The following is a 19214-nucleotide window of genomic DNA, read 5'->3' as shown; positions in this document are numbered from 1 at the left end:
GTTTGAATATATAATATGAAATATGTGATGCTGAAAGATGCATGGCTGCAAAGTTTACAGATTCATACAATATTTTATAAAAACACACAAAAAAGCATCAGTGAGAAAAAGCTGTTCCTTACATGCCCTCCTTGTGATCTTGTTGTGCATCCTACTGGCCACTGTGAGAAATAGGGTGCTGAACTTCGTGTTCTTAGGTTTTATTTATTTATTTATTACATTATTATACCGCCCAATAGCCGAAGCTCTCTGGGCGGTTCACAAAAATTAAAACCATCATAAAACAACCAACAGGTTAAAAACACAAATACAAAATGCAGTATAAAAAGCACAACCAGGATAAAACCATTTTACATAAATTTGGAGTATATGCAATGTAACCATTCTATTAGAATTTATTTGTACTTCTTCATCAGATTAAGCACATCAGGATATAGACGCTTAGGAGCATCAAGGCCAAATATAAAATCCAAATGTTGCCAGTCAGGAATATTCTTATAAAAAGCTAAACAAGAGATTCGAGGAAGCAAGAGTTGAATATCTTTTTCATCTTCCATAATGTCATTTCCTCCACTCCACACAGCTGTTGGCACAGTCATGTCTTCTATTCTATAAAATGGAGGTGTGGTCTATTCATAAAAAGATCAAAAACAGGTTCAGTGATCAAGTTTATGCATTTTTGTATTATTCTGATATTTCTTTTCAGTACCTTCATAATAATAATAATAATAATAATAATAATAATATTTCTTACCCACCTCTCCATTTTGATCGAGGCGGGGAACAACAATAAATGATAAAATACATAAAACTGAGTTAAAACATAATATACATTGTTAAAAACATCCTAAAACATTCTTAAAATGTCTTAAAATTACACTGGATAGGCCTGCCGGAAGAAATCAGTCTATATAGCTTTCTTGAATGCTAGTAGACTGTTAAGTTGACAAGTCTCCTCCGACAGGCTGTGGATGTAGGTACAGGATTGGCCTAAGATATTTTGCTGCCTGAAGTGAGGGATAAGATGGTACCCCCCTCCCCAGACCATGTACAGAAGCTGACTGAACTGGCATGTTGACCACTGGCAATGAGATAGTGTCATTACTACATCAGGGGGAGCAGACCAGTTTAGGTGACCCAAGACATGGGGGAGGAAAAGCCACTGCTGCCTTTCAGCATTTACTGCCTGAAAGCAATTGCCTCACTTGGCCTAATGGTAGGGCTGGTTCTGTGTGTGATATTTGGCCCTGAAAAAAAATATTATTTGTCCATCTTTTCCTCTTCAGAACTTGAATCTCTTCCCTGTGCCAGTAATAAATAGCAAAAACTTCTATATTAAAGATTTGCTCATATGAAGTACCTTTTTGTAGATCCTGAGTTTGGTGGATGTGCTGATTATTCTACCATGGGATAATATATCTTTCAGATCTTGTCTGAAAGGAACATGCTTAGTGCTGATTCCATAAATACATAATAGCAAATGTAGAAGTACAGCATTATACAACAGCATTGTTTTTACTAAATGTTACAGTAGAAGTCAAAATCAGTCTTTTAATGTTTCAAAATATTTGTCAAATCCCTCCCCCCATCCTTTTCCTTACCATGTTGTATATAAATTTGTTCTTGGAGCCATAGTCATAATATCTAAATTTGTGTGAAATAGTGATCTAAAAGGAAGGGGGGAAATATACAGGTGAAATTTTCATTTTAAAATATAGTCACATGCAAATTAAAAATCTGAAGTATTGAATTATTATAAAATTAATGAAAACTTGTTAAACTATTGGAGTTCCTAGAAATTAATTTCAAAAATCATGATTTCAAATTGACTCATTCCAAACAAGCCACAGTTAACATTAACTACAGTTTGTGAGTTTGGAAGATTCAACAAGCGACTGAAGTAAAAACAGAAGTAAAAGCTTTGAAATTCATGGCATACCTGGGAGAGCAGTGAGAGGAGACAACCAGAACCCAAGACTAGTTGCAATTCATTCTTGTCATGCTAAACTATGGTTTAACGTGACACCTGAATGTGACCACTGTTTATTTGTAGAAATATAGATACCTCAGTTTCAAAAACTATAAACACAATACTTCTACATCCATGTGAACACCCATTAGGGATGTCACAAGCATCAAGTTGGGGACTTGAGCTTGGCAGATTCCCACCAGCTAGGTCCTTCATACTGGACTCTGTAGTTTCCCATGCTTGCCCAACCCAGCACACACCAAGTCAGGAAGTGCAGTGGTGCCTACTGCCCCACCAAGTTGCCATTTTGTGCAGAATGGCAGCTTGGCCTTTTCCATAAATCACCATTTTGTGTAAATGGCGCCCATAAGGTACATTTATGGGAAATGGTGACTTATGGAAAATGCCAAACTACCATTCTGCACAAAATGGCAGCTTGGTGGAGCAGTGGGACGCTGCATACCACTCACTATACACCCACAAACCATCCAGCAGCTCACCGGGCATGGCAAACAGGGTTGGGTGGCTGGTGGGGGTCTGGTGAGAAGCACACTGTGAACAGGGCGGAGTTTGCCCACCCCTAGCACAGACAGCTCCAGCTGAGAGCCCCCTCCCTCCTGCTGTCAACTGCAACTGCTGAACTTTCCAACTAAGATTGTAGTGCCTGAGTTTGCTTTCCTTTCCCCCCTCCTCCTCCTCCCTCCCAATCCCCTTTCCTTTTGTGTCATGTCTTTTAGATTGTAAGCCTGTGGGCAGGGACTGTCAAGAAATACTTTTGTAAGCCGCCATGAGAGCCTTTTTTGGCTGAATGGCGGCATAAAAATACTTAAATAAATAAAAATAAATAAATAAATAAATAAACTTCCTTTTCACATGTCCACCACCAGCCCACAGTTGGCAGCTCCATTGCAACATGTGTCTTGACATTCCTGAGTGTGTTGAACGCACACGCACCTCATATATTGTAATCCAGTGCCCAGCTACTCTCTAATAACTAGTGTAGTCCTTAACCTTTCAACATATTCACTCTCTTTATAGAAGATAAGAGGAGAAGACAAGTGATAAATGTATGTTAGGTACAGAAATGCCTCACGCGGTCAGGAATTGCAGTGTGTAAGATAAAAATACACAAATTTAAATTATAAATACTTTCTATAAAATTTGTTCCAATGTTTTTGTTGGAATATGGAAGTACCTAGGAAATAATTTCAAAAACAATTGCCAGTAATTTTGAAAACTACTTCTTAACTAGAATTCTGGTCACCAAATCATACATACATACCTTGGAAAAAAGAACATTCATTCACAATATCAAGTTTGATTTCTGAGTTTGGCACTGCAGAGATAATACATTAACTAAACTCTACCTGGCTCCAATGATTTACGGCTTTTACAGAAGAAAAGTCAGGAAAGATTCCAATATACACATCTGCTCGACTCTGCAAAAAACAATGGGAATGGGAGTCTATTTAGAACATGATTTTCTGTAAGTTCCCAAGGAGATAATGAACACACATGAACACTATTATTATTATTATTATTATTATTATTATTATTATTATTATTACTATTGCATTTATATCCCACCTTTTTTCCCTCCAAGGAACCCAAGTACATAATCGTCTTCCTCTCCATTTTATCCAAACAACAACAACCCTGTGAGGTAGGCTGGGCTGAGAGTCTGTGATTGGTCCAAAGTCACCCAGAGGGTTTCCATGGCTGAGTGGGGACTAGAACCCGGATCTCCTGACTTCCAGTCCAACACTCTAACCACTACACCACACTGGCTTGATTGTTGTGACAATCAAAGCAATGGCAATGCACCACCATACACATACCTCAATTTTAACGTGGAAGCAGGCTTCTGAAATAGATATGTGGATGCAGATGTATATCCAGTTGAGGATTTACTCTCCACATTGTGATGCTCATCTAAGGGTGCAATCCTCTGCAAGTTTAGATAGAAAAAATGCCTACAACTCCCAGCATGCCCCAGCTAGGGATGTCATGAGAGTCTGAGCAGGGGTTCGGAGTCCAGCAGACTCCAACCCTACTCGGTCCCCTGGACTTTGCCCTTTGAGCCCCCAGGTGCTTGAGGAAATGCTCACTGAATGCTGTGTGACCTGAGAGCACTGTGAGCCACCCATGCCCACAGTAAGCCACCATTTTGCATAAAAAAGGCAGCACGGGATTTCTGGAAATTTAATTTTGCTTATAAGGAGCCATTAATGCAACATTATGTAATGTTGTGGAAATGGCCCCTTTACAACCACCATTTATGCAACATTAATTACCTGAAATCCCTGAGCCATGCACATGGTACTGTACAGGATAAAACAATAAAATGGCAACTTCCTGCCATAAAGACATACAATCTAGTAAGTTCACAACCAAATGAACAAAAAATGGAAGGGAATGCATCAAATAGGCACAGGAGGTAATAAAACTAACCAACATCATAAATCAGTAAAATCAGGCTAAAATTCCAAAAGCTTTGGAGAAAAGAAACATTTTTTAGCTGAGCTTTAAAAACTGTGATTGAACTCATGGTCCATAAATGCTCTGGAAGAGAATTCCAGGCATTGAGAGCAGCAAGAGAGAATGGACGGAGCCAAGCCAGGGAAATCAAAACACTAGGGCAGGTAAGAAACCTAACATTCGATGAACGAAGAGCACAAACAGGGCTATAATATGAAACAAGAGAAGAAATGCAAGAAGGAGCTAAAAGATGAGAGATTTTGAAAGTCACAGAAGAAGAATATATTGAATTCTAAAGTCAACTGGAAGCCAGTGAAAGGATTTCAGGAGAGGAGTAACATGGTCAAAGCAACAAGCCAAGGAAACGGTCTTAGGGCTCATCTACACCAAGCAGAATATTCCACTATGAAAGCGGTATGAAAGCAGAATATAAAAGGTAGGTGCCACACTACTGCTTTATAGTGGTATTGAAGTGCACTGACAACTGTTTGGACCCATGACACATCTACACCAAGCAGGATATAACAATATGAAAGTATATGGTATGTGTCAACGGGCCCCAACAGTTGTCAGTGCACTTCAATACCGCTACAAAGCAGTAGTGTGGCTCCTGCCTTTTATATACCACTTCCATACTGCTTTCATAGTGGAATATCCCGCTTGGTGTAGATGAGCCCTTAGTAGCAGAATGATGAATAGAAACCCGGGAACTAATGTGAGATGAAGGAAGACCAGTCAAGAGGAGATTACGATCGTCAAGATGCAAAATGACCAAAGCATGAACAAAGAGTCTTAACCTGATGATATTATTATTGTTGTTGTTGTTGTTGTTGTTGTTATTATTATTATTATTATTTTGTGTTTGTGTGTATGCATACCAGCTTTTTCTCTTTTTGCAAAAAAAATCTAAATGTGCACTTACCACGTTTGTATTTTTCTCATTGAATCCTACACCAATGAAAAGGCCTTGGAGACAAAGCCTGTCTATTACTGGGTAGCTGCATGCCTTGGCAATGATGGCTTTCAGTCTGTTACTAAGAAGGCAGTATTCTTTATTGCCCCAGATAAGCTGTAAACAAAAAAAATAAAAGGTTGTTGAGGAGCATGTTGAAATAACAATCCTTAACTCCCACTCACAAAGCAATGTTAAGGCTATAGCCTCCTCTTCTCACAGGTACCAGCTGGCTGGGGAATGTTGGGAACTGTAGGGCCTTTTCTGTCTTAAACATGCATAGGATGCATAGGATTGTGCCTTAAGAGAGCAATCCTACAGTCCCTAGAGAACATCCCAGGGGCCATAGGATTCTTTAGAAAAAAACTCTGAGGCCATGGACAAAGCTCAGGATTGTTACTGTTTTTTAATGGCAGAGCCTCCTTCTAAGCTTCACTCTCATACTAGTGAGCAGATTAAGAATCTGGGGGACCCAAAGATCTCTCAGTCACTGTTCATGCCTTTCCCCAGGGAACATTTAGACAAGCTCAAGAGTGCATCTAAATGTTCCCCACCCATTGCTGGCAATGAGAGGGAAGGGAATGATTTTTCTTCCAGACACGGAAAGAAGTTTTAAGTCAAAGAACCATAAAGAGAGAGCTCCCAAGGGCCTTGATGTTGCCCATCAACAGTTAACATTTGGAGAGAGGACTGAGCAGGAACACAGATTCCCTGATCTTCCTTATTAGGGTGAAATGTATGGTATAGTTCTCTCTAAATTTACATTTATACATATAAATTAACATATACAGATGTTATATAAATTGGTGCCCTCTATTGTCCACTATGATCTATGCATGCAAGGTCATGTTTGTGCTTGATGACATTGTCAAGTGTATCATCATCATCATCATCATTTTTTATACTGCCCAATAGCTGAGGCTTTCTGGTCGGTTTATGTCAATGCATAACAATAATTACAAGTATATGAAAGTAGAAGATGCAGACACACCAATTCTTAATTAATCTGAAAAAAGTTTTCTTTTTGGGATCCATTCTTTTTTCTGATCAGTTACAAACTGGATAAAGGGGTATTGCCCATCACTAAACACTAATAATAATAATAATAATAATAATAATAATAATAATAATAGAGTCATAAGTAAGTAAAACACACACAAGAAATACCTACTCTTCTGAGTCCATCAGGAATTGCCAAAAGTGTATAGAAAAGTCCTTTGCTCTTCACCAATGTGTAGCCAGGAGCAAAGGACAGATAGAGACTGATTTTCTGAGCCACTTCTGGCAAGAGTGAAAAGGTAACAAAGCCTACAAAAGACAAAAAAAGCTCAGTATTTCAAAGAATGGCAACTATGTATATTAGGAGTGCGCACGGACCTTTCACTTGCATTTCCAGATACCTCAAAACAAGTATCAATCACAGCATTGCTGCTCCTGCATCTTGCTCCTCAGCTGACTTACTATACTGATTTACTTCCCAGGTAAGCCAGTATAGCGTTACAGCCTAAATCTTTCCCCCCCGTTGCACTTGTTCCTATGAATTTGGTCTTCAAGTGTTGTGTGTCAAGCTCTCTTTAACTAGGGCCCAATCTACACTAAGCAGGATACAACACTTTAAAAACATTTTGAAAACTATATATGTAATGTGTCCTGGGCTTGAACAGTTGTCAAAAGCATTATAAACTGTTATAAGCAGTAGTGTAGATCCTGCCCCAATTACAGTCCACGTTTTGTTCGGGAGTGGAAACATGGACTTTTAGAAATGCCTTTGGGATGTGTTAATGTGGCTCAGCTGGTAGAAGTGCCATAAAACTTTATGGGTTTACTTTTTTAAATTGGTATTGTCTCATTAAATATATTTAAATATTTCTAATAGCGCTGTGCAGGGACCCCCCAATCTACTTCGGATGCTAATTTGGACCCAAAGTGGTGCACAGCCCTAATTTCACAGTCACCTTGGCAGCAGAAGTGTAGAGTATGAAATATCTAAGTAAATAATACTCTTTGATGGAGCATTCTTGCATCTACCACATTCAGACATAGGGCAGAGGAGGCAGCAATAAAGAAGAGAAAGATCCAGCACACAGCCCAGCCCCAGCATTGATAGGAAGCATCAAAGGCCAGATCTACACCAAGCAGGATGTGACACTTTGAAAACGGTTTGAAAACTGCATCTGGAATGTGTCCTGGGCCCCAACAGTTGTCATTACTGTATTAAACTGTTTTAAAGCAGTAGTGTAGATCCTGCCTGGGTGAAGTGAGGTTCTAGGGATATGAAAATGTGTAAAACTCCAGATTCTTGAATTCTATTTCCAACTCAAAGCTCATCCTGATTCATGCCCGTATCAGGTTGCGAGATGTTTGGTTGTTGATCGCACAACTTTTGTACATTTTTGTTGTACATTTCTCCAAACATTATATACACAATTGTATACACTTTTCTCCCATTGATTAAAGTGTGTTTGTGTGCATTGTGTGCATTTTCTTTTTAAAAAGGAGCACACCTTTTACTACATACTTTTCAAAAGCAAATGTAATTTTCTTTTATCTGCACATCATATCACAAGCTTGGAGATGTATGGACGTGGATTTTAGAATGCATTCAGAAGGCATTCGAGTCTACATTCAAATAAACTGGATAAATTCTGGTCTGAAATGAACTGAAATAAATTTCTCATACATCCTTAGAGGACACTTTGCATTCCACGTTTGCATTTCAAAATATTATTCTTAGAAGACTTCAAAGAGCTGGAACGAGAAATCTCCCAGAAGGGAGTGGGGAGCTTTGGAGAAAGCACTGAGCTCTTTCTACTGTATAATTGGCTCTTTGGTTGTCACCGTAATATATAGAGGACAGTTTTTGCGAACCGCCCAGAGAGCTTCGGCTATTGGGCGGTAGAGAAATGTAATAAATAAATAAATAAATAAATAAATAAAATATTTGAAGGTGTCCTGTATTGGAATGGCTATCCAGTCCAATCCAGTTTCACAGTAAAGAACCATCAGAAGGGATAGCAGCAGGGGCCTAAACAGTTGGAACCTGGACAGGAGACTGAGAAGCAGGCAAACAAGTTACCTAGTCACAATTTTTCCAATTATGGTGAGATGTGTTGTAGTTTTATTTTTGATGATATCAACACCCTAGGGATGTTTGAGGAATCTGGTTTGGGGGGTGCAGATCAGTGGGTTTTCGCCAGCTCCCCCACCCCCAGGTGTCAGCTCATGGATCCCTAAGCTTACCTGACTTGGCATGTACCAAGTCAGGCAAGTTCATGGTTTCACACTTTTTCTTGCACAAAATCATGGGTAAGCTATTTACGGAAATCACGATTTTGTGCACAATGGTAGCCATAAATAGTATAATTTGTGCAAAATTACAGGCATAAATGGTCTAATTAGACTTACTTACACCTGCAATTTTGCGCAAATTGTACTATTTACAGCCACCATTTTGCACAAAATCATGAGTTCCACAACTAGCTTACCTGTGAATTTACACAAAATGGTGGCTTGCAGGAAAGTGGAAGACTGTGAGCAATTGCTGGGCACATGTGAACCATTTGGCAGGTTGCCCTGTGCATCTGGTCAGGGTTGGGCAAATGGTGGGAGTCTGGTGAGCAGAGTGTGAGCAGAGTGTGAGCAGGAGTTCACCCATCCCTAACATTTACCCCCTTTTTTTGAAATGTGCAGGTGACCATCCTAGACTGCATCCTGATCACCAATCAGTCCCATGCAATGAAAGAAAAGTTACAGAGCTGAATCAGCTCTGTTGTTTTGTTCTTAACTTACCTAGAGTCCCACCTTGGGAATGGCCAATGTAATATAATCTCTCTTGCTTAGTTTTATGCAGAATGAATTTTATTGTTGCTGGAATATCATAAATCGCTATTTCATGAAAACTGAAATACATACACATATAGACAACACTTTTATACAGAATTATTTATATTAATTTATTTATTGCATTTTTATACTGCCCAATAGCTGAAGTTCTCTGGGTAGTTCACAAAATATTGAAGATTCAAATAGTACCACTGGTCAAACCCTTGCCACAGTTTAGAAGGCTAGTGTAAAAGATTATTTATATAAACCCTGGGGCTTTTATAGCCCTTATCTAAACCTCAGGGCCCTGAAGAAATCTGGAGGAAAGTAGGAAGTTAATGTTATTCCCAGACACGAAAGGCCATATAATTATGCAGTTGTTTATGCTTTGCTAGGTTAAATGAGTTACTATGCAACCCTTGCACCAAAAGCCCTATTTAGGAATCTCCCCCTCCACCAAAGACTGCCATAGCATGGGAGGAAGATTGGGGATGATCCCATTCAGCCCTCTACTACCTCTAGTGCACCCCCATAACCATCTTCACTGTCTTCTGTGTTGGGAAGGTGAACCTCTGCAGCATAGAGACTTCTCTCCTTGCGGTTCCTCCCCACGTGATTTATACTGCACATGGAGCCTGCAGAAGGCTTCCTACTGCAGAAGTTTGCATAACATGTGGAGGGCAGCAGGGTGGGCATGGTGAAGCTACAGAAGGGGAGAAGCTAATGTGCTTGTTCCCATTCCTCCCTTCATCATGTATGGGGCATAACATCTGAAGAGGACTTGAGCATATTAGGCTAAGTAAAGTAAATTCCATGGCTTTTCTCATCAATGCAATACCATTTATTTAATTGACATCAACATATTGTCATTTACAGTGGAATTGTGTGATCTCAATCTCAATTCAAGAAGTCCTGCAATTCACTGTGAGGAGGCCTTACATGGCTTCGGACCACTATACCTGACGGAACGCCTTTTCTGACATGAACCCAACTGAGGTCTTCCTCCGGGTGCCTACTCCGAGGGAAGCTTGGAGGATGGCAACAAGAGAGAGGGCCTTCTTTGTGGTGCCCCACCCCCCGTAACTGTGGAGCAATCTTCCTGACAAGGACTGCTTGGCACCGACATTATTATCTTTTCAGTGCCAGGTCAAGACTTTTCTCTTCTCCCAGGCATTTAGCAATATGAAATGAGCCTAGGTCTGTTTTTTTTAGGCTCATACTTTTTAAAGTTGTTATAGTGGTTTTAAATGTGGTTTTAAATGTATGTGTATATTATATGTTTTAGTGGTTTTTAATTTTTGTACATTGTTTTTAAGTGTTTTAATATTATGTAAACTGCCCAGAGAGTTTCAACTATGGGGTTGTATGCAAATGATGATAATAATAATAATAATAATAATAATAATAATAATAATAATATCAGATTTATTATTTACATTTGGGATCACACATATCTCCTCAATTCATGCACTAAAATCCAGATTTCATGTAATGAAAATCCAAAGTCTCTTTATGAGGCAAACTGGCAACTGCACTTACATTTATCTGCTAATTAGACATTTCTAATAATTTCTTCTATCGCCAATGACCAGGTGATAGAAAGAAAGCAGAGAATACTAGTAGCAGTCAAAATGTCTAAGGATTTAAAATTCTTGAACCATGTAGTAAGATTATTGAACTATTGAATGATAGAGTCCCCAAGCTATAGAAGCGTAAATGGAATTTATTTCTAAATTCTCAGTGGAAGACCCAGTTGAATTCTATTCTCTCATCATCATCATCATCATCATCACCACCATCACCACCACATGTTGTCCCATCCTTCAAAATCCTGTCTAAGCTTGAAGTACTTCTGATGCAAGGTTGGATAAGATAAGATGGTGATAGCAGTACTTCATAAGTGGCACTCAGGACTAACCACCTAGTCATTCTAGTGGCAAACTGCACTCTGGACTTACCTGAATTCCCAGAATTCTTGTTCGTCAATTGAAAGGTTTTGATGTCTTCTAGACCAGGTGCTACCTCTAGTATTTATTATCCAGACATCATAACCAGCATCTGCTAGAAAAAATCCCAGACTATTGCTGGGAAGATTTGCAATCCAGCACCTACCTTCAGCAAGCAAGCCATGTACCAATAACACAACTGGTTTAGGCCCTGGGAAAGAAACAACGGAAATATAATCTGAGAATGAGCCCTTTCCCCACTACAAGGGGAGGAGCATCAAAACTGCCCACTGCAGTGCTCTGTAATGAACCTGGCTGGACAAAAGCCAACATCCAAAGTTATAAAACTGTGCAGAGAGCTTCAGCTAATAGTCAGTATAGAAACTTATATCCTACTTCTCTTCCAAGAAGATAATGATGGAGTACAATGCTCTTTACCCATGTTATATTCACTATAAACCTGTGGGTAAGCTAGGCTGAGAGTTGGTGACTCTCCCAATCAGCACTGAGGCCAAGGGCAGATTCCTGTTTTCCCTTTTGGCATTTTAGTGAAGGAGGAGTTCTCCATGTGTGCAGATGTACAGAACTTCTCACAAACAGCTGTTCAATATTTGTTGAGGGAGGCAGCTCGTGGCCATGGGAACGCCACATGGCGCTTCCATCCGCCCCCAGTGCACCCCGAAAACGATCGTGTAACCCGCCTGTAAAAGAGCTGGGGAAGAAGCGTCCTTGCCGCCGCCGCCACCCAACTCCCTCCTCGCCGGCTAAGGCGGAGAACTCGGGGGAAGAAGGCTAGGTGGAGAGCTTCTTCCGCTCTCCACCCCGCCTTCTTATGCCGAGCTCTCTGAGCCGGCTGGCGAGGAGGGAGTTGGGTGGTGGTGGCGGCAAGGCCGCTTCTTCCTCGGCTCTTTTACAGGCGAGTTACACGATCGTTTTCGGGGTGCACTGGGGGCGGATGGAAGCACCCTGAGAACGACGTGCGGATTCCCCCGGAGTCACCCCAATCTGAGGAAGTATTGTAATTTTTGCACACTAAAATGCCAAAAGGGAAAACAGGAACACTAGTACACTTTTAGGGAATGCACATAACCTCTTCCACGTGGTCAGTGACTGTAGAAAGGTGTCATGTGACCATGTGGGGTTCCCATGGCCACGAGCTGCCTCCCTTAACAAATATTGAACAGCTGTTTGTGAGAAGTTCTGTACATCTGTACACATGGAGAACTCCTCCTTCCCCTCCCAAATGTGCAATGGATATTTATAAGGGGAAGATGGAGGAAAAACCATTTCAGATGTTGGGCAATTGGGGTCATGGGTACTGCTTTTTTCCTCCCTTAAGGGAGTGAGATTCTATAAATATAAAGTTGTAAAATTGCTGTATTACAAAAATACCTGTCTTAGGACAGTGTATTCCAGAAGGAATTCTGTTTGCCTTCAGAAAATATCCATCTGTTGTCAGGATATTATGCTCTTCACCAGGGTACCCCCAATAGTGGATGATTTCATTCTGAAAAGAAAAAGATATACCCAACAAAAGTCAGATTTAGATACTGTCTTTTTAGAGGGAAGAGAAACTATAAGATTTCTATGGCAAGGGCCAGAATAAGCTGGCACAATGTTCTATCAAGTAAAAGTGCCCAGGAACCAACAGGGTTTGTTTGATAATTTCACTAGCCCCTATATTATCATAATGTGACAACCGAAACACAGAAAACAGGAGAGGTACCTGGATACCACGGACACTACGTGGCTGTTTCTCATATTCAATGCAGCCTGTGATATCTCTAACAAGCTCCGCCCAATGGGAACAAGCTCCGTCCAGATGGGAAGGTTCCCCCTTTCCGTAGCCTAGCACAGAGGGAAGACAACTTGGGGGAAATGTATCTGTTGTACTTTTCCTTTACTCTCCAGACAAATAGGAGACACCCTAAATGGAAAGAAAATGGCTTTGGAAAGCTGGATTATACTGTATCCACGATTTCCAAAAGTTTCCCTGCTGGGGCTGAAGGAGTGAATACCATTTCTGGCAGAGCTGGGGAAGAGGAGAGTTTGGACACCACAAGTCACTCCAGCTCCGCAATTTCCAAAGCGTTCATTGTGTGTGTATGTGTGTTATGAAAATTGGGAGAGCAGGTAGGTCATTGCGAATTAATGTTACAAGTGAGTGTTTAGGTCACTTTCAAGGCAACATGTGAAGTGCAACTTGGCTATTGTTTGAAAGGTGCACTTCTCCAAATTTTGCAATGGATATCGCCAATAAAAAGAAATGTATCCAAAATGCATATATTAGTGAAAATGAGGTTAAAATGTATTATATTAGGGAAAATTGGATACAAAAGACATGTATTAAGAAAATATGCACAGAAATGTATATATATTTTTATGCGTACTTTTTTTTTAAAAAACAACAACCTCAGTTTGGCACAAAACATAACTTAAGCTTGGAAAAAAATGGGGAAAAAAAAGAAATAAAAAGAGACAGACTCATCTATTCCAGTAAGTGTTCTATGTGTATAAATGAATGAATGGGATCCATTTTAGTATTCCCAAATTAAGAGTAAGTTAAGGTTGGAAATTGGTAAGGCCCCTAACAAAGATATGGTCCCTGCAGATATCTGCAGCCCTGTTGTCTTCTGAACAGGGCCGATGATAGGTAAGGGTATGTACAGATACTCCGGTGTAGTATCTGAATATCATCTACCTGATTTTTAAGAAGGGAGATTATACCCTCCTTCAAAACTACAGCCCTATGAGTCTGTTACATATCTTGTCAATATATTGTATGCAAGATTTATTTTAGAGGCATTAGATGACTGGATAGTTGCTAATCAGATAATTAATGAAGAACCAATTAGTTTTAGGAGTGGTTATTCTACTATAGATTGGTGCTTTATTTTTTCAAAGCTAATTGAAAAGTGCCTTGCATCTTCTTGAAATTCTTACGTAGCCTTTATGGATCTCTCAGCAGCTATGAGCACTATTGATAGAGACCAGTTGTGGAGAAAGTTGATCCAACTGGGAACTGAACCTGATACAGAGGTTGGTTTTTTTTAAAAAAAGTCAATGAGGATAAGATGTGGTAACAAAGATCTTCTCTGTGAGGAAATTCCCACAGTCGGTGATGATAAACAAGGCTGTTAATTGGTGCTGATCTTGTTTAATCTTGATATTAACAATTTGGTGTCCAGCTGCCTCTTGAATGCTTCTTGTGTGGGAGAGCACACTACCTCCCTAGGGATTTGGTTCCATTGTCGTACTGCTCTAACAGTCAGAAAGTTTTTCCTGATGCCCAGCTGGAATCTGGCTTCATGTAACTTGAGCCCATTATTCTGTGTCCTGCACTCTGGGATGATTGAGAAGAGATCCTGTCCCTCCTGTTTGACAACATTTCAAGTATTTGAAGAGTGCTATTATGTCTCTCCTCAATCTTTTCTTCTCCAGGCTAAACATGCCCAGTTCTTCAGCCTTTCCTCATAGGCCTTTGTTTCCAGATCCCTGATCATCCTCATTGCCCTCCTCTGAACATGCTCCACCTTGTCTGCATCCTTCTTGAAGTGTGGTGCCCAGAACTGGACACAATACTTAAGATGAGGCCTAACCAGTGCTGAATAGAGGGGAACCAGTACCTCATGTGATTTGGAAGCTATACTTCTATTAATGCATCCCAAAATAGCATTTTCTTTTTTTTCTTTTTTTTCTTTCTTTTCTTTTTTTTTTTTGCAGTCACATGATACTGTTGGCTCATATTCAGTTTGTGATCTACAACAATTCCAAGATCCTTCTCATTTGTAGTATAGCTGAGTGCTCTATCCTGCTTGGTGTAGATTAGGCCAGAGAGTCAGGTAGGTTTAGTGCTCCCCACCATCAGCATGTAGCGTCCTACCTAACCTCTCCTAGGAGAATGAAGTCCTCAACGGGAAAAAGGGTGCTCATTCCTACTTTCAATGAACAGATTTTTTTTTAAATCACCACTGTCCAATTTGATATATTTTTCATAACTTAGGCCCTATCCCAGGAAAATGGAGGGATCATCCCTGCCTGCTCCAGGGATCCCTTGTGTGTCATTTGGATGCACAGGGATGATCCCAGGACGATCCTGGGATAAATGGCTGGTACAGGCATGCCCTTAATTTTGAGAGTTTCAGTATCTTCGTGGCTAAGAGTATGAAGCTGAGAGCCTCTAGGTCAACTCTCACCTCAAACATGCAGAACATGCCTTTAGGTAAATTCTCAGCATCAGGCTTGCAACAGCAGGATGCTTGTTATCATATTATTAATTTGTCAGGGTTGCTGAAAGCGTTTACTGAAATATCACAGGTGAAACACTTTGAAGACTTTTAAAAATGTTTTTAAAACACTTGTGCACACTTCAAGATCCAAATGAAAAGCAATAACACAATTTGGGCAAATCACAATTTATGCAAATCACAATTATCATTGCTAATTTTCTCCAGACTACAATGAAGAGTTAGATAGAAAAAAACAGTTGCCCATCAGTGGGAAACTGCCTAATTTGTGTGCTAAACCACAGAGCTGGAATGGCTCACCATGAGAAACAGAATATATACACCAAATCTAAGGCTTCTCAGAATTGTTTGCTTTCAGGAGTAAACTTATCATGTCGGTCAGCCGCCTGTAAAACAGCTCAGCTAAGCATGCTCAGCTAATCAGCCTCCTGTAAAATAGCTCAGCTAACGCATGCTCAGCTAATTTTAGTATTTACATGCCCTTTTAACTCTGCTCCAGGCATGAGTTCAAATACTTTCAAAATTATTACCGGTTTGTTTGGGATAACCTGGGCGGAGATTCCAGTGTGGAAAGCCTTTGCTCTTGGAAGCCATTTTTTTTTTAAAAAAAGAAAATAATTATTTCATCATAACAATGCAGCCTGGTATAGACATGCAGCCTGGTGTTTCATTATGCAGCTGAATATGCAACTTACAATAGTCATAAATTCTTGAGGATTCAGATGTCTTCTGCTCAGGGATTCTTCTGAAGCAACTGCCTGTTGGATTAAGCCTGCTGCTGCCCAAAGCAGCCACATCATAGCCCTGTGTAAAACAATGCCAGTTCTTTCAAAGATAGATAATATGTTCATCCAGACTTGGCATAGAAAGACTTTGCAGCAGGATCTGGCAGCAGTGCCAATCAGCATTTGGCAGTATTTGATAGCTGATGTACATTTTTCATTTATTTTGTTCGCAACAGGCAAATTCCATTCTCAGAATTGGTAATCAAATCTGAAACCAAATGCTGAAATTTAAAAACTTAATTCCAGTTTTAGAATTAAACATGTCGTGCCACAATTGTGGCAAAATACTGTGTGTCACTAGTTTACCATAATGTCATCAAATGTCCATAGGAATATATAGCAGAAAATACAGCAGCAGCAGCAGCAGCGAGGAGGAGGAGGAGGAGGAGGAGGAGGAGAAGAAGAAGAAGAAGAAGAAGAAGAAGAAGAAGAAGAAGAAGAAGAAGAAGAATGTATGTAACATGATATCAGGAAAATCTGTACATTATCCATGCAGTAACTCTCTTTTTTTGGCATGCTTCCCCAGCCAATAATCTATCATTAGTTGTTGTGGCAATTTTTAATATCCCAAAACCGGGAGCTCAGATGAATTGTGCAGCCAATTGAGGAAATAAAAAAAAGAAAAGAAAAGAGCACGTTATGAAAATAATTTAGCTACAGCAGCTAGTTATATTTTAAGTTTGTAGAATATTTGAAAATAAACATGCAGAGTATTTATTTATTTATTTATTGCATTTCTATACCGCCCAATAGCTGAAGCTCTCTGGGCAGTTCACAAAAATTAAAACCATTCAAAGTATAACACCAGAATATAAAACAGTATAACACCAGAATATAAAATACAATATAAAAGTACATGGTACACGCCAATCAGATAAGAACTGTGTCAAGTGTAGACAAAGTTTTATGCTGCTCTGTGCAGTTTGGAGATAAAATCAAATTAATCTTTGTCATGATGCAAGGCTTTAATACAAAACTAATTTGTCTTCTTTTTTTAAAAAATCCACTTTCTCCTATAAACTTTTCAAAGGATTGCTTACCAAGCGCTGCTCATCGTTGTTCTTAATGCTCTCATTCCACCAGTATTTTGTGATATTGTTGCACCAATTATTAGAACACAAGAGTCTGAAATCTATGAACAACAAAAAAAAATGCCTTCAAAAACTTTAGAAGGCACAAATACAAGAGCATTGATAAATGCTGAATTACATACAAAATAGAGCCCACAATTTTTAAAGATGTTGATGGGCCTGATCAAAGGTCTGGTCGAATTAAATCCAATGATAGCACTTGCTGTTTACAATGCATATCCAGATACTCTGTTTCAGCTATTTCAAAATTATTGCTTGGGGATCCTACAATTTTGCAAACAAGACAGCCATAAAAAACAAAAATTGCAAGGGTGATTCCCTCAAATTCTGATAATGGCTTTTGTGGTGGAAATTGGATGCTGCAAGAATGTTTTCAGTAATTTATGAAAAGTGATAAAATGTGCTTTATAATGCACACCTATGCCAATTTACTCAGATATATGTCCCATTGACTTCCATGGGGCACATTGCCCTGTAAATCTCATAGGATTGCACCCTCAATCTCGCACCACGTAGTGCATTAATCCTACAAAGGTCAACAGGATTTAAGCACTTACATATAAACAATGTTAAAATTTCTTAATTCGTTGGTATTAAGCAAAGCTAACTTTCACTGGATTGCATCTTATGCTATTAATAAGCAGCACTGTCTTTGGTAAGAGAAAAATTTAAAATACAAATTCTTAAAATACTATTACAACATAAAGGGTACATCACCATCATGAATTCAAAGAGATCCATTAAATAAAAGACTTTTGCTTACCTCTACTAGGTTTGCTTGGTAAAGCTTAGTTCTTGAACTGATGCTGTAAAAGGTCTAGACTGTAATAAATAGCAAATGAAAGGGTGAATTTAGAGGTAGAGTATTTAATTATATGCCAGGAATATTGTGAAGCTATTATAAATGATGAAAGAGGAGCAGGAATTAGAAATCCTTGAAATTTGCCTGGGAGACAGTGGCATAAATTCAAAGCTTTGAAAACCCCGGAATGGGTGAAGGATGGGTGAAACTTCATAAATTTAACAAGAGATCTGCAAACAGTTACAGTTTTGCAGATCCTACTAGATTCTTAACAAGGGCAAACCTAGCCCATGACTAAGGGCATGGCTAAATGAGGGGGTGGTGGAGGGGGATGATCTCGCAATTTTATGATTGCGATATCATCCCTCTTGTCTACACACAGCACATGATGTCCCAAGAGAAAGAGGATGTCGCACTCGCCATTTTGGATTTTTTTAAAATCGGAAAAGAGTGCAGGAGCGCCCCACTGAAAAAGTATTTTTTTTAAAAAAAAAAAGTTCCGCTCCCCCACGCCACCCCAGATGGGCACGGAGCTCCTCAGGAGCTCCATGCCCGGATCCTGGCACCTCGCAGTTACTCCTGAGACTGTGGGAAAAATCAGAATTAAAGGGTGGGGCGATATCCCAGGGCAAGGGAGGGATCGTCCCTTCCTGCTCCCAGGATGCTCTGTGCATCATGTGGACGCTCAGGAATGTTTCTGAGGTGATCCCCGGGATATCACCTCAACTAAACATGCCCTTTGTCTGGGAACAACCCATTGTTTCTCCCCACCCTCTGCCCAGAGCTTAATGGCTGCTCTCTTGAATCCCCATCCCTCAAGGCCCAACTTACTAATATCTATTGTTCCTTTGCTGCTTGGAAGCCCTTGAACTCGGAGGCTACTGAGATTCCTATGCCCTGCTGGTCTGAAGCTGGCAGGATGGGAGGAGCAACTGAGGTGATCTTTGTCTTCCTGTCCTCCAATCCCTTTATTTGTGTGGAGGGGCTTTTCAGCTCATCTAGCAAAGGTGCTTGGGATGGGGAGGGAAGGAGGATGGAGGAGACTTAGGATAAATTGTATCCTGGCCTCTCTAGTCTCCTCCCCTCTCTGGCCACTCGAATGCCCCCTTTCACCCCTCTTTC

At 40.0% G+C, this 19214-nt stretch overlaps 1 protein-coding gene across 1 annotated transcript; it reads right to left on the bottom strand.

Moving 5' to 3' along the window:
* Positions 1 to 395: 395 nt before the first annotated feature.
* Positions 396 to 18180, bottom strand: LOC134402257 (lysosomal acid lipase/cholesteryl ester hydrolase-like). Its single transcript, XM_063131624.1, has 10 exons — positions 18054 to 18180; positions 16110 to 16218; positions 12560 to 12674; positions 11180 to 11378; positions 9189 to 9298; positions 6571 to 6707; positions 5370 to 5516; positions 3337 to 3408; positions 1602 to 1667; positions 396 to 629 (listed from the first exon to the last, which is right to left on the bottom strand). The coding sequence occupies exons 2-10, from the start codon at positions 16212 to 16214 to the stop codon at positions 396 to 398; spliced, it is 1185 nt and encodes a 394-aa protein (XP_062987694.1). The 5' UTR covers positions 16215 to 16218; positions 18054 to 18180.
* Positions 18181 to 19214: the final 1034 nt, after the last annotated feature.

This window comes from Elgaria multicarinata, chromosome 8, assembly GCF_023053635.1.
Source record: "Elgaria multicarinata webbii isolate HBS135686 ecotype San Diego chromosome 8, rElgMul1.1.pri, whole genome shotgun sequence".
Taxonomy (NCBI): Eukaryota; Metazoa; Chordata; class Lepidosauria; order Squamata; family Anguidae; genus Elgaria; species Elgaria multicarinata.
This window is presented reverse-complemented; position numbering and strand designations above follow the sequence as displayed.

Bases quoted from the DNA above. Each gene is read 5' to 3' on its own strand.
- LOC134402257 (XM_063131624.1), bottom strand. From the start codon at position 16,214: ATGATGTGGCTGCTTTGGGCAGCAGCAGGCTTAATCCAACAGGCAGTT. The intron at 6,708-9,188 runs GTAAGTTAAGAA...TGTCTTTTGTAG, and splicing joins TTCCCAAGGTGGGACTCTAG to GCTTTGTTACCTTTTCACTC. The intron at 1,668-3,336 runs GTAGAGTTTAGT...CCTTCCTTTTAG, and splicing joins CCGTAAATCATTGGAGCCAG to ATCACTATTTCACACAAATT.